The sequence below is a fragment of the Sciurus carolinensis genome, chromosome 16, assembly GCF_902686445.1.
Source record: "Sciurus carolinensis chromosome 16, mSciCar1.2, whole genome shotgun sequence".
Classification (NCBI taxonomy): Eukaryota; Metazoa; Chordata; class Mammalia; order Rodentia; family Sciuridae; genus Sciurus; species Sciurus carolinensis.
The window spans coordinates 59,490,258-59,503,647 of NC_062228.1; the positions used below are offsets into that span (position 1 = coordinate 59,490,258).

General features: G+C 60.3%; 1 protein-coding gene across 2 annotated transcripts in view; it reads left to right on the forward strand.

The window, feature by feature from the left end:
- LOC124967296 (sialic acid-binding Ig-like lectin 9) overlaps positions 1-13,390 on the forward strand; it is a 76,136-nt gene that overhangs the window by 56,479 nt on the left and 6,267 nt on the right. The window contains exons 2-3 of one of the 2 annotated variants that reach the window (XM_047529440.1): positions 989-1,523; positions 1,711-1,989. The exons of the other annotated variant lie outside the window; for it this stretch is intronic. Coding sequence (XP_047385396.1) covers positions 989-1,523; positions 1,711-1,989 — 814 coding nt within the window. The remainder of the gene's footprint in view (positions 1-988; positions 1,524-1,710; positions 1,990-13,390) is intronic. 2 annotated transcript variants of the gene reach the window in all.

Sequence of the window (13,390 nt, forward strand, 5' to 3'; positions counted from 1 at the left end):
AGCAGTGCAGAGAGCTTCCTGCGGGTTTGCAGAGAGGCTGAATGGCTGGCTGGTGTTGCCCTCTGCCTCTCTTCTGTCCAGACCAGACCCCACAGAGTCCCTCCTGCAGGACCCACCACTCCACGGGTCGAGTTGAGGCTGGCTCTAGGTGCAGGCGGAGTTGGCTGTGGGGGTTCCCGGGAACCCCAGCCTTGGGCGTGGTCAAGATGGCGCCTGATGCTGAGCCAGAGGCGGCCAGCTATACAGTAAACAACCAGCGAATTCTAATGATTGGCTAGTTAACAATGTGATTAGAGCATGCCTCCCCTCGTGTACCCATCCTGCGCCTGCAGCTGTCCGGTTCATCTCGTGTACTCTCCCTTGATTGATTGAAATGTATATAAGCCTGGTGGGTGGGAGAGCGAGGGGAGAGAGAAACGGAACGGGAGAGAAACGGAACGGACGTAGCAGAAGGGCGGCTGCGGCAGCAGCAGCAGCAGCAGCAGCAGCAGCAGCAGCAGCAGCGGCGGCGGCTGAAGCTGAGCTGGAAGGAGGGAGTACGCGGGAGCTGGAAGAAGCTGGGAGAAGGGAAGCTGGGAGTGCGCAGAAGCTAGGGGAAAGAGAAGCGTAAGAGAAGTACTGTGCACAATAAACTTCCAAAGCTTCAGACATTTGTCGTGTCTCTCTCTGCGGGCAGAGGGGACCCGATAGTTGGCTAGGTCCTGGTGTGCACAGTGGTACACAGAAAAGCTCCTCATGGTGGGAGGACTCAGACCCCGCCAAAGTCACATGCTTCAGTGTCCCCAGGGTCCTGGTCCCATCCTAAGTGTCCCAGGGAGGCGCCAAGATGGGGGCAGGGCTAGGTCTCTTCTCTCCTCCACTTCTCTCTGGACAGGCCTTGGGGTCTCTGGCTGTGGGCTTTCTGGCCTCTCAGCACAGAGGAGAAGGACTGCAGTGGGTGCGTCTAGGTTCCTCTTCTGTCAGTCACCCAGGTCCCGCCCCTCCCCAGCTTCCCCTCCGCCTGCTCTCTCTGCTCTGCACATTCCCAGGAGCCCAGGAGCCCTCTGCCTCCCGGATGCTGTGGCTGTGGCTGTCCCTGCTGTGGGCAGTGGAGTGCGCCTGTGGAGAGGGGACGTGGAGAGCGCGCCATGATGGCCCTCGGACTCCCCGGGGGTGCAATGCTAAGGATACGAGATATAGGCTGGATGCATTGCCGTCCGTGACGGTGCAGCAGGGTCTGTGTGTGCTGGTGCCCTGCAACTTCTCCTACCCCAACTCAGGGCCTGGCAATGTCTCTGGCTACTGGTACCATTCAGGGGGCAACACAGACTACGACTCTCCAGTGGCCACAAATGACCCTGCTTGGAGTGTGCAGGAGGAGACCCAGGGCCGCTTCCTCCTCCTTGGGGACCCAACAACCAAGGACTGCTCCCTGAGCATCAGAGACGCACGGAACAGCGACACCGGGTCGTACTTCTTCCGGATGGAGAGAGGAAATGTGAAGTGGAATTACTGTGCAAACCAGGTCTCAGTGAACGTCATAGGTAAGGCTCCAGATCCAGGGCAGCCTCAGGGAGGTCACCAGCAGGGGCAGGGCTGGGGGGACCCTGCTGCAGGGGAGGTGGGACAAGCACAGGGACTCGGGGAGCAGCTGGATCACAGCCTGAGCTTCTCTCAGGGCCACACCTCCTGCCCTCCCTCCTGACCCTCCTGTCCCCCTCTGCTCACCAGCCCTGACCCACAGCCCCGACATCCTCCTCCCTGGGACCCTGGAGTCTGGCCGTCCCAGCAACCTGAACTGCTCTGTGCCCTGGGCCTGTGAGCAGGGGACACCCCCCACCTTCTCCTGGGAGGGGACCTCTGTGTCCTCCCTGGGCGCCAGCATCACCCATTCCTCGGTGCTCACGCTCACCCCGCGGCCACAGGACGACGGCACCTACCTCACCTGTCGGGTGACGTTCCCTGCAGCTGGTGTGACCACAGAGAGAACCATCCAGCTCAATGTCACCTGTGAGTGATGGGCCAGGACACCCGGATCACATGGGGTGTGAGGGTCCAGGGAAGACAACTTGGGTCCCAGGGCTGTGGACACCTGTGGCCATGTCCCAGGGACCTGTTGAGTCATGGACATGGAAGGGCACAGGCCCTGTCCCTCTGTGTGTCTGTGGTTTCCGAGATGAGGGTGTGGAGTGCTGGTTTATCTCACCCTAAATCCACCTAAAAGGGGAACAAGCCCTGTGTTCCTGTCCAGATGCTGCAGGGAACCCTCAGGCAGGGTCTCCCCAGGAGCTGGCCCAGGTAGGGAGGAGCCTCACTGAGGCTGGGAGAGCAGGGCCTCTTCAGCTCAGGGCAGGGCTGGGTCCCCCTCATCCTGGACACACCTGGTGACAGAGTCCCCTGTAGGGGAACCCAGTGACCCCTCCCCACCCACACCTCATGGCTGCCTTGAGCTCCTGTCCCCACCCTCCCTAGCTCCCTGGCTACCAGCACCTGCCCTCACCACCACAGGGACAGGGTGACATTCACACAGCAGAACTGGACTTCCCAGCCTCCTCTTTTTATTCCCCAACAGCTCTGACCTGACCCCTGTGGGAGGAGACGCACTCACAGGGCACTCACAGAACCCACCAGCTGTCTGTCCCCGGCTCAGGCCCCTCCCACAAGAGGCCATGTCCACTCAGGCTGAGCTGAGCCTTGGTTGGTCCACTTGAGGACTTCTCTGGATGTCGGTAGCACTCAGGGTCCTCGTTCCTGGTGATGGTGGTGGCCCACTGTATGGGCAGGAGGACCTGACTCTGTGGAGCCTTCTGCCACCTGCAGTCCTGGTCCTGATTTCATTCAGGTGACAGGCGTGTGCCACGGACAGTCCTGACCCTCCTCATGGCAGTGAGCTCAGTAACTGAACAGGAAACGTGTCTGGGTCATTAGTTCTTCTCAATCTGAGAAGTATGACCAGGTGTTTGTCCCCCGAGAGTGGACAAAACACCTTCCCACAAGCAAGGGGTGTGTGAGCATTGCCAGCAGGCCAGGGTGGGGAGAACCTGGTGACGGGTTGTGTTTCTGGAGTGGGGATTGAACCCAGGGCTCAGGACCTACTCAGCCCCAGCGACACCCTCCACGCCTGGAGGGACCCTTTGGGTCTTGGCCAGCCTTTGGTGGGATTTCGGGTCTCTGTGTACTTCTAAAATGGACGTCCATACGTGTCTATTGAGACAGAACCCACGCAGCTCACACCCAGCCCAACCACTGTGCACAAGAGTGTGGGTGTTGCCCACGGGCAGGGATGCACGCCCCCAACCACGTGTGGTTCCAGACGCTCTCCTCGCCCGAGGAGGAACCCCCGCCCAGGAGGCACGTCTTTTCCTCTGGCCGACCCCGACCTGCTCATCTCCGGGGCTTTGCCCTCTGGATGCTGCACAGAAGTGGAATCACACTGGCGGCCTCGGTGTCTGGCCTCTTTACCAAAGAGTGATTTTCAGGTCCCTCCTGTGACTTAGAGGAGCACTCAGTGACCGGCTGCCGGGAAGCTTGGTGCACAAGGGTTCCTTGGAGCAGGGTCTCCGGGCTCCTTTGGTCCTTCCTTCCGAGTGGAACCACCAGGGCTCCGGCTCCGGTGAGGTTTCTCAGCAGGTGCAGTGGCCCCACGCCCCACCGCGCTCAGCGCACTCTGAACTCCGTCAGCCTCCTACACGCCTCCCGAATCCCCCACACTCTTGCCAACACTGGTATTTTCCTTTGTGCAAAGACTGTGCTCTGCTCGGGGTGAGCAGGGGACGCGCGCTGCAGCTCTGATTGCCCGAGGTGCCGAGAAGGGTGTTGGGAAGAGTTTCGCGTAGGTCTTGGTCATTTGTGGGTCTTCTTCAGAGGGGGTGCTCTCGAGTCCCTGCCCGGCTTCAGCCTGGGTTGCTTGGCTCTTGGTCACTGGAGCCCTAGGAGGGTTTGGCACATGGCCGACCGTGGCCCCAGCCCCGTGATGGGCAGCTCTGTGCTCCAAGCGTGTGTGTTGTCTTTCACTTTCTTGATGGTGTCAGTCGATGAGCAAGAGGCTTCATTTCCATGATGAGAAGGTTACGTTTCCTCTGTCCAACAGCTGGGCAGGCAGGGCACGGGGTGGGGGGCCAGGGCTGATGTCCCCTCACTGGGGATGAAGGAAACCCGGAGGAGCCACATCCATGGCCTCGTGTGTGGGGCTCTGGGTTGGGGTTTAGCAGGTGAACCTGGCCTCGTCCACTTTTCTGCAGGGAAGTCGAGGCCCGTGGCCCAGGAGGTCCTGGGGGCCATCGGGGTGCTGGCTGTCAAGATGGTGCTCCTCGGCCTCTGCCTGGTCTTGCTCAGGTCAGTGCTGCCCAGGGATGAAGAGGAGGCCGGGGCAGGGCAGGCGTGTGACGCGGAATCCCAGAGTCCCAGCAGTGGGACCCGAAGGGTCAGGAGCACCAACGCCAGGCAGGGGCTGAGCGGGGCCGAGGGCACTGCCTGGACCCCGGGCCATCGCCGTCTGTCCCCAGTTCTGGCCCGACGTCGGGGACGCGGGTCTCATCAAGGAGGTCCTCAGGCCAGGCTGCTCTGCCTCCTCAGTCACCTCCAGCCCCTGACAGGGCACAGGGCAGGGACCACTGCCCAGTGTTCCCAAGCTGCCCTGCTGAAGGCCCTGGTCTCCTCCCTCAGAGTGAGGTCCTGCAGGAAGAGGGCAGCGAGGCCAGGGAGGCCAGCGAGGGGCGTGGAGCGTGGAGACGCTGTCACGGGTTAGTCCAGGTCAGTGACCCAGCGTCTCACCAGGCCCAAGCCCCGGGACCCCTCCCCGCCATGGTCCTGGATGGCCAGCTCCCATGGCCACGGGCAGCACCCTGTCCCCGTCCTGAAGCCCCCACTTCCTGCTGGGGTCCCTGTGGTTCCTGGCTGGGGCCCCGTCTCTACAGCACAGCCAGGTGTGGCTCCCGACCTCAGCCCTCTGCCCCCTGGTGCCTCATCACCACTGGCCTTCTTTCCTCCTAAGCCTGGCCTCCCTGCTGTCCATCCATCCTGACCCTGGTCGTTCCTGGTCCTCCTCTCCCCTGCTCCCTGGATCTGCCTCAGCTCCTGCCTCCTGTCCCCAACACCAGCCTCCGTCCTGGGCCCACGTCCTCCACAACTTGATCAGCTGTGTGCCCCTCCATGGACAGTGACAGGGGCACATGGAGAGCCTGGACCAGAGGGCCTCCATGTCCCTGCCTGGGACTCCCTTCCAGAGCCGTCCTCTCCCTGCCTCTGGAGACTCACCTCACCCTCTGGGCCAGGCTGCTGGCACCTGGGACTTCACAGGTGCAGACCCTGCTCCTGACAGGCAGCTCCACCCCTTCCTGCCTCTGCAAGTCCTGGTCATCCTTCAGCTGCATCTACTCTGGCTCGTGTGTGTATGTGTGTGTTGTGTGTGTGTGTGTTGTGTGTGTATGTGTGTGTGTATGTGTGTGTTGTGTGTGTGTTGTGTGTGTACGTGTGTGTGTATGTGTGTGTGTATGTGTGTGTATGTGTGTGTGTTTATGTGTGTGTGTGTGTGTTGTGGGTGTATGTGTGTGTGTATGTGTGTGTGTATGTGTGTGTTGTGTGTGTATGTGTGTGTGTGTGTATGTGTGTGTTGCGTGTGGTTCCTGTGAGGTTTCGTGGGGTAGTGTTCACACTGCTCATGGGCCTGGGTAACAGGTTGAGCTCCACCTGCCCCAGGGTTTCCGTGGAGGCTGAGCACACTGGCATCCCAACCTGCCCCCAGCAGCTGTCCTTCTAGAGGTGGCAGCAACAGAAACAAAGAGAGAGATCTAGTAAGGTGGGCTCGTTGGTACTGATGCGTGTTTGTGGGAGGCCGTGCAGGGAGAGGAGCTGGTGGCTGGGAGCCGGCTCTGCTGCCGAGGCCTGTGGGGTGGTGTTGGGGCAAAGACGGCCGTGGGCGAGGAAGCAGGCCTGTGTTCTGAGGAAGGGACCCGGGACGGGGGACAGGGAGCGGGGCTGCCCCTGCTGGGAGGCAGAGCCCACCCCTGTGCTCTGTGACATGACTGGAGCAGAGGAGGCGGGAGGTGCCCTGCAGGCCGAGGCCAGGACCCAGGGCCTGTGAGGACAGCAGGGCCCAGGACACCTTGACTCTAGCAGGACCCCTGGGCTGCCCTGGTCAGCATGGGCCAGAGTGGGTCCTGCTGCAACAGCAAAGGGAAGGGGCCACTGTGTCCTATGGGGAGCTGAGGGAGGCGGGCCAGGCAGGGGCGTGGGGGGTTCACTGGGGAGCACAGGAAGGTCCAGCAAATGCTGTCATTGGGGAGAAGGGCGGGGACTTGGCAGAGCGCTTCCCTGAGCCACCGAGGGGTGCAGCCTGGCCCACAGAGGAGCAGGGCTGTGGGAGGAGGTGGGTTCTGAGACGCGCCCTGGCCCGGGAGGGATGCAGAAGGGAGCCGTCCACACCCTGGGACAGAGGACAGAATCCAGCCCATGGATGTCACAGTGTGTCGCTGGGGAACAGCAGGTCACCCAGGCAGGGGGAGAGGAAGCACAGTCGCCATGGTGACCTCCTCGGCAGCAGCGCTGTGTGACAGCTCTCATCATTTATGCGGATGCCTTTGACATTTTCAAGAAATGCTTCCAGCTTCATGAGGCCCAATTGACAAATAAAACTGATAGAGACTCCCGTCCGACGTGGCTTCTGTGAACCTCCGCCTCTGTGCTTTCTGATGTCACCGTGACTGATGTTACTATTTATGGACAATAGCAGTCGTCTGCTGGCCGCGGTCAGCACTGAGCTTGGACACACCGCACGTGGCGTGTGATCCAGGGACGCGCCTGAGTTGCCTCGGCAGCACCCGCCCCTCTGGGCGTCCAGCTGCACATCTGTGCTCATGCACAGCCTGCCTTGGACCCGCCGCGTCTGCCGGGTGTGCCTGGGGTGGAGCACCGCGAGGGCCTCTCCTCCAGCGTGGGAACACGCCGCACGTGCTGCTGACTGGTCCCCAGCCCAGGGCTCCTTCCAACAACCGCAGCCCTGCCCCTCGGACAGCCTCTCGCCTGCCACCCCCAGTCCTGGCCACCACCCTGCCCTCTTGCATCTGAGAGTGAATTTGTCACATCACATGTACAAGGACACATGGGATGATTGTCCTCCTATTTCTGGCTTATTTCACTTAACACCACGTCATCCAAGCTTGTGCCCGTTTTGAAAATGGCAGGTTTCCTTCCTTTCCAAGGCTGTATAGGATCATGCTGAGTGTCGTGTGCCTGTGTGTGTGTACCTGTGTCTGTGTGCCTGTGTGTGTTTGCATGAGCATGTGTGTACATATCTGTGCACATGTACACGTGTATAGGTGTGTGCATGTTTGTGCTGTGTGCGTGTGCAGGCATGCAAGTGTGCATGTTTGTGCATGTGTGTGCCTGTATGTTTGTATGTGCATGCATGTGTGTGCACATGTATGTCAGTGTACATGTGTGTATGTTCATGTGCATGCATGTGTATGCACATGTGCCTCTCTGCACGCGTTTACGACTGTGTGTTTGTGTGTGTGTGTGTGTGTGTGTGCGTGTGCTTCACTTCTCCGCAAACGCCCGCCCACTGGTGGCCATCCAGGCTGGTTCCGTGCCTCGGCTATGGTGGACAGTGCAGCGATGGAGGTGGGGCGCGGGCGTCTCTGACACGCTGGTTCCTTTGCTGTGGCCCTTGACCCCCAGCAGTGGGACTGAATGCTGCGGTGGCTCCAGCCTCAGTGCTGGCGCTGTGCCCTGCACCACGACGGCTCTCCTGAGTGACACTGCCACAGACAGGCTCCTCCCTCCATGTCTGCACCTACACTGGGCTCTTTCTTTCTACACTGGCTGTCCTAGCAGGGGTGTGGGGACAACATACCATGCCTTTGATTTGCATTTTCCTGAGGATCAGTGACATGGACTGATTAAACACGTCTGCAGTTCCCCTGAATCCTCTTCAGTGCAATGTCTTCAGTCTGTCCATCTTGAACAGGTGGTTTCTGGCTGGAGCCTCTGTGTTCCTTGTGTACTTTGGATGTTAAGCCCTGATCCAAGATGTGTGCACGTTCCTCCATATGTGACCCTCCCCTTCCCTGCTCGTCACCTGCCTGGTCACTTCCTTGGTGGTGCAGAGACTCCTCACTGTGCTGCCAGCCCATCTCTCCTCCTCAGTTTTTGTCCGTGCTTTTGGGGTCACCCAGGAAACGATCCCACCGCCAGGGCCAAGGTCACGGAGCTGTCCCTGTGCTTCCTCTGGTGGTGTTCACAGCTCAGGCCTCCCGTTGGGCCTTTCCTCTGTCTGATGCCCTTCTTCATGTGCAGGATCCTGAGTGTCAGCACTTTGAGTGGAGCATTGGGGAAGGTGTGGAGACCTCACTGGAGAGCGTTCAGGAACTCCTGGAGGGAGGGAGCGGCGTGGGAGTGCAAGGCATCCATGGAGAAGTTTGGTTGGAAGCGGGACAGAAATGGCTCTGGGAATGGAGGGCTTTGCTTGGCTCCTTCTCCACACCCTCCAGAGCAGCCCATTGGTCTGAGATGGCCAGGGGCCCAATTCCCACGTGTCTCTGCAGAGCTCAGGTGGGGTCCGCTCTTGCTTGACCCAGGCTGTCAGCCTGGACCCCTGAGTGCTGCACCCAGTCTCTGCCTCTGGGTGCATGGCCTCCTCCCCACCATGTGCGCCTCTTCTCCCACAGAGAGACCCTGGAGACTGGGTTAGGAACCCACTGGACGATCCTGATGACCCCACTACTCACGGTCCCTCCCTGAGTCACGGCTGCACACCCCTCACCTAGCAGGGTGACATCTACAGATTCAGTGGCCAAGGCCTGGGACTCTTGGGAGGCTCCCTCAGCCCACAGCCCTGTCCTGTGACCATCTGTCCCTGAGGAGGCCCCGTCTGTCCCCTGAGCTTGGCCCTGCTCGTCACCTTGGCTGGGTTCTTCCTACCCCAACACACCAGTGGGCTCCTGGTGAGCACCTCATGCTGGGGAAGAGGGACCCACTGTGCTGGAGGGCACATTCCAGGGGACAGGAAAAGTGACACGAGAGGAAACACCTGGACTAGGGTGTCTTGTCTCCAGAACAGACCAAGGAAGACACTGGGGGCTGGGCTGTGGCTCAGTGTGGCTCAGGAGGGTAGCCTAGCCTGTGTGGGACACGGGGTTCAGTCCTCAAGGAAGGACTTGGAAACCAGGCCACCTGCAAAGAGACCAAGGAGCAAAGCAGGTCCCCACGTGACTGAAACACGGTCGCTCCAGGAGGAAGGACCACACGGCTGCATTGACACAATGGGGAGAGCACTCGGCAAGTTTCTCCAGGATGTACAAATGGTGGCTGAGCACGTGGGCACACGCAGCAGCAGCTGTCACCAGGGAAATGCCACCCAATCCTCCCATGGAGCGTCACACTGCCTCTGTTAGATGTGTGCCCCAGAAAGACACAACGAGAGACGCTGCTGCCCATTCCGAGGGTTCCCGTTCTAAAAATGGGAAATGCAAGTGAGGAGGAGGACGTGGGGACCCGGAGGGCTTGTGCCCTGCTGCGGAGGAGGAGGAAGGGAGCAGCCACACGGAGAGCAGCGTGGGTTCCTCAAAAGAAGCCACAGCGGATGCCATCGCCCAGCGGGTCCACCTCTGACCACACACCGAGGCCCTACAAAACCTGCATCCTCCACGGTCAGCCCAGCAGCCCTCACAACAGCTAAGGAGGAAGCAGCTCAAGTGTCCATCAACCAGCACAGGGACAGACCTGCCCTAGACCTGCAGAGGAGGGCGGCTCAGCTCACACCTCAACTGGGTGCACCCTGCACGCAGGACGCCAGTCACAGAGGACAAGCACCGTCCTCCTCAGAGGTGGGGCGCCTGGAGCGGGAGAGTCACAGACAAAGGAGCAGCGGTGTTTCCCGGGCAGGGCCAGGAAAGGCGCCTCTCATGGGCACAGAGCTCCAGGTCCTGGGGAGAGGGAAGCATCCTGGGATCACGGTGTGGATGGATGACCCCGTGTCACCTCCTGGTGCACCTACAGTGATCTCGCAGCCTGTTTCCCTGTGTGTTTTACCATAAGAGTGAAGAGGGGCGGGCGCGTGGCCAGCCGCCTCACTGGAGGAGAAAATGCAGCAGCCAGTCACCGCGGGAACCCCGGCTCCACAGCCTTCGCCTTGTGAAGCTGCAGACGCAGCCAGGTGTGTGCAGTGCCATTCCACGGGAAAAAGGAGGGACAGTGGAGCAGGAAGGGAACGAAGGGATCGAGTCATGCTGTGCATCTCCATGAAAACAGCACCTGAATTCCACGTTCATGGGCATCAACAAGATTCCCCTTGAAAGAACAGGAAGTGGACAGAAGCCCAGGGGGGAGAGGGAGGGCTCAGGGGAGGAGGAGGAGGGAGGGACACAGCACTGGGAACTGAAATGGAGCCGACAGCCTCCTGCACAGACCACCGTGTGCAGGTGAACCCCGCTCTCAGGCACAACCGTGACGCACTAACACACACCTCACAAAGGAAAGAAGAAAGGTAAAAAGGAAGTGATTTTAAGACCACCCTGACCACACCCAATGTGAAGGGGATCTGGGGCAAGCAGAGCTCACTGAGGCGTCAGTGGGGAAACCAGAGGTCCCACCACGCTGGGGAGGAGTCTGGACCTGTCACCTGAACGTGAACTCACACTCGCCACGGGATCAGGAGAACTACTCCTAAGTCCTTACCCGAGTGAAGTGTGAACTCACCTCCACACAAACAGTGGCAGGTCCATGTGTTTTGTGTTTCCAGCAGCTTCCTTTCATAGTCAGCAGAGTCTGACCACTGGTGTCACCTGGTGTCACTGTCACCTGGAGGATGTGTAGAAGAGGCGTCCATGGGAGTGCGGGGGCTGGTCCGTGATGACAGGAGCAGGCATGGACACACACAACCAACCCACCATGACCCTGGAACACGTGCTGCCAGGAAGTGAAGCCAGATTGGAGCCCCGGCTGGGTGAGGAGGAGGCCACGCCAGCCGGGCCATGTCACCTTATGCGTGTGATCCACTGGGGCTGTCTGAAAACCTGACGTCCCTCGAGGACCCTTACCACTGAGGTGCAGACTAATGTGGAAGTTCCAATGTGCGTGACAGCACATCCCCAAATCACCCAGTGCACGCCCAGCACTCTTGAGAGAAGCTCCTTCCGGCTGGTTGAGAAGCCCTGCTCTCTCTCTGTGCCACCTGAGGACACCTCAGGCTTCCTGTCCTAGATGCCGGGCACAGCTCTGTGCTCACCTTGTTAAACACACCCATCATGCTACCAAGACACCTGGCTGACTCACCGGCAACCACAGCTCTGGAGCCGGCAGCCTGAGGCTCCTGTGTGGGGCGTCCCAGGTGGGGACCCCGAGGGCCGGCCTCTTGTAGTCTCTCAGCAGTGCAGAGAGCTCCCTGGGGTTTGCAGAGAGGCTGAATGGCTGGCTGGTGTTGTCCTCTGCCTCTCTCTGTCCAGACCAGACCCCACAGAGGCCCTCCTGCAGGACCCACCACTCCACGGGTCGAGTTGAGGCTGGCTCTAGGTGCAGGCGGAGTTGGCTAGGTCCTGGTGTGCACAGTGGTACACAGAAAAGCTCCTCATGGTGGGAGGACTCAGACCCCGCCAAAGTCACATGCTTCCAGTGTACCCAGGGTCCTGGTCCCATCCTAAGTGTCCCAGGGAGGCGCCAAGATGGGGGCAGGGCAAGGACTCTTCTCTCCTCCACTTCTCTCTGGACAGGCCTTGGGGTCTCCGGCTGTGGGCTTTCCGACCTCTCAGCACAGAGGAGAAGGACTGCAGTGGGTGCGTCTAGGTTCCTCTTCTGTCAGTCACCCAGGTCCCGCCCCTCCCCAGCTTCCCCTCCGCCTGCTCTCTCTGCTCTGCACATTCCCAGGAGCCCAGGAGCCCTCTGCCTCCCGGATGCTGTGGCTGTGGCTGTCCCTGCTGTGGGCAGTGGAGTGCGCCTGTGGAGAGGGGACGTGGAGAGCGCGCCATGATGGCCCTCGGACTCCCCGGGGGTGCAGTGCTAAGGATACGAGCTATGGGCTGGATGCGTTGCCGTCCGTGACCGTGCAGGAGGGTCTGTGTGTGCTGGTGCCCTGCAACTTCTCCTACCCCAACTCAGGGCCTGGCAATGTCTCTGGCTACTGGTTCCATGAATGGGCTGATACAGACCACGACTCTCCAGTGGCCACAAATGACCCTGTTCGGAGTGTGCAGGAGCAGACCCAGGGCCGCTTCCTCCTCCTCGGGGAACCCAACAACCAAGGACTGCTCCCTGAGCATCAGAGACGCACGGAACAGCGACACCGGGTCGTACTTCTTCCGGATGAAGAGAGGAAATGTGAAGTGGAATTACTGTGCAAACCAGGTCTCAGTGAACGTCACAGGTAAGGTTCCAGATCCAGGGCAGCCTCAGGGAGGTCACCAGCAGGGGCAGGGCTGGGGGGACCCTGCCCTGGGGAGGTGGGACAAGCAACAGGGACTCGGGGAGCAGCTGGATCACAGCCTGAGCTTCTCTCAGGGCCACTCCCTCTCGCCCTCCCTCCTGACCCTCCTGTCCCCCTCTGCTCACCAGCCCTGACCCACAGCCCCGACATCCTCCTCCCTGGGACCCTGGAGGCTGGCCATCCCAGCAACCTGACCTGCTCTGTGCCCTGGGCCTGTGAGCAGGGGACGTCCCCCACCTTCTCCTGGGAGGGGACCTCTGTGTCCTCCCTGGGCGCCAACATCACCCACTCCTCGGTGCTCACGCTCACCCCGCGGCCCCAGGACCACGGCACCAACCTCACCTGTCGGGTGACATTTCCTGCAGCTGGTGTGACCACAGAGAGAACCATCCAGCTCAATGTCACCTGTGAGTGATGGGCCAGGACACCTGTGTCCCTTCGATTGTGAGGGTCCAGTGAAGACAACTTGGGTCCCAGGGCTGTGGACATCTTGTGGCCATGTCCTGGGGTCCTGTTTGTGTCATGGACATGGAAGGGCACAGGCCCTGTCCCTCTGTGTGTCTGTGGTTTCCGAGATGAGGGCGGGGAGTGCTGGTTTATCTCACCCTAAATCCACCTAAAAGGGGAACAAGCCCTGTGTTCCTGTCCAGATGCTGCAGGGAACCCTCAGGCGAGGTCTCCCCAGGAGCTGGCCCAGGCAGGGAGCAACCCTCCTCCCTGGGGCCGTTACTGGGCCGGTTTGGTTCAGAGCTGGCTCTCGGCATGGGAATACTGGAGAGGCCCAGGTGCTCCCGGGCAGCCCAGCAGGCCTCTTTACCCAAGGATCTTCCCACACTGGGACCTGGACACTGGGGGTGACTAGCAACTACCTCCCTGCACACCCCAAATATTTTCTGCATTCCCTTCCAATCACTCAATGTCTTGTGGACATTTTAAAAGCATCCTTAATTTTTAGAGGAGTGTTTGCACCAAAATCAAGGGCCACGTGGAGAGGTT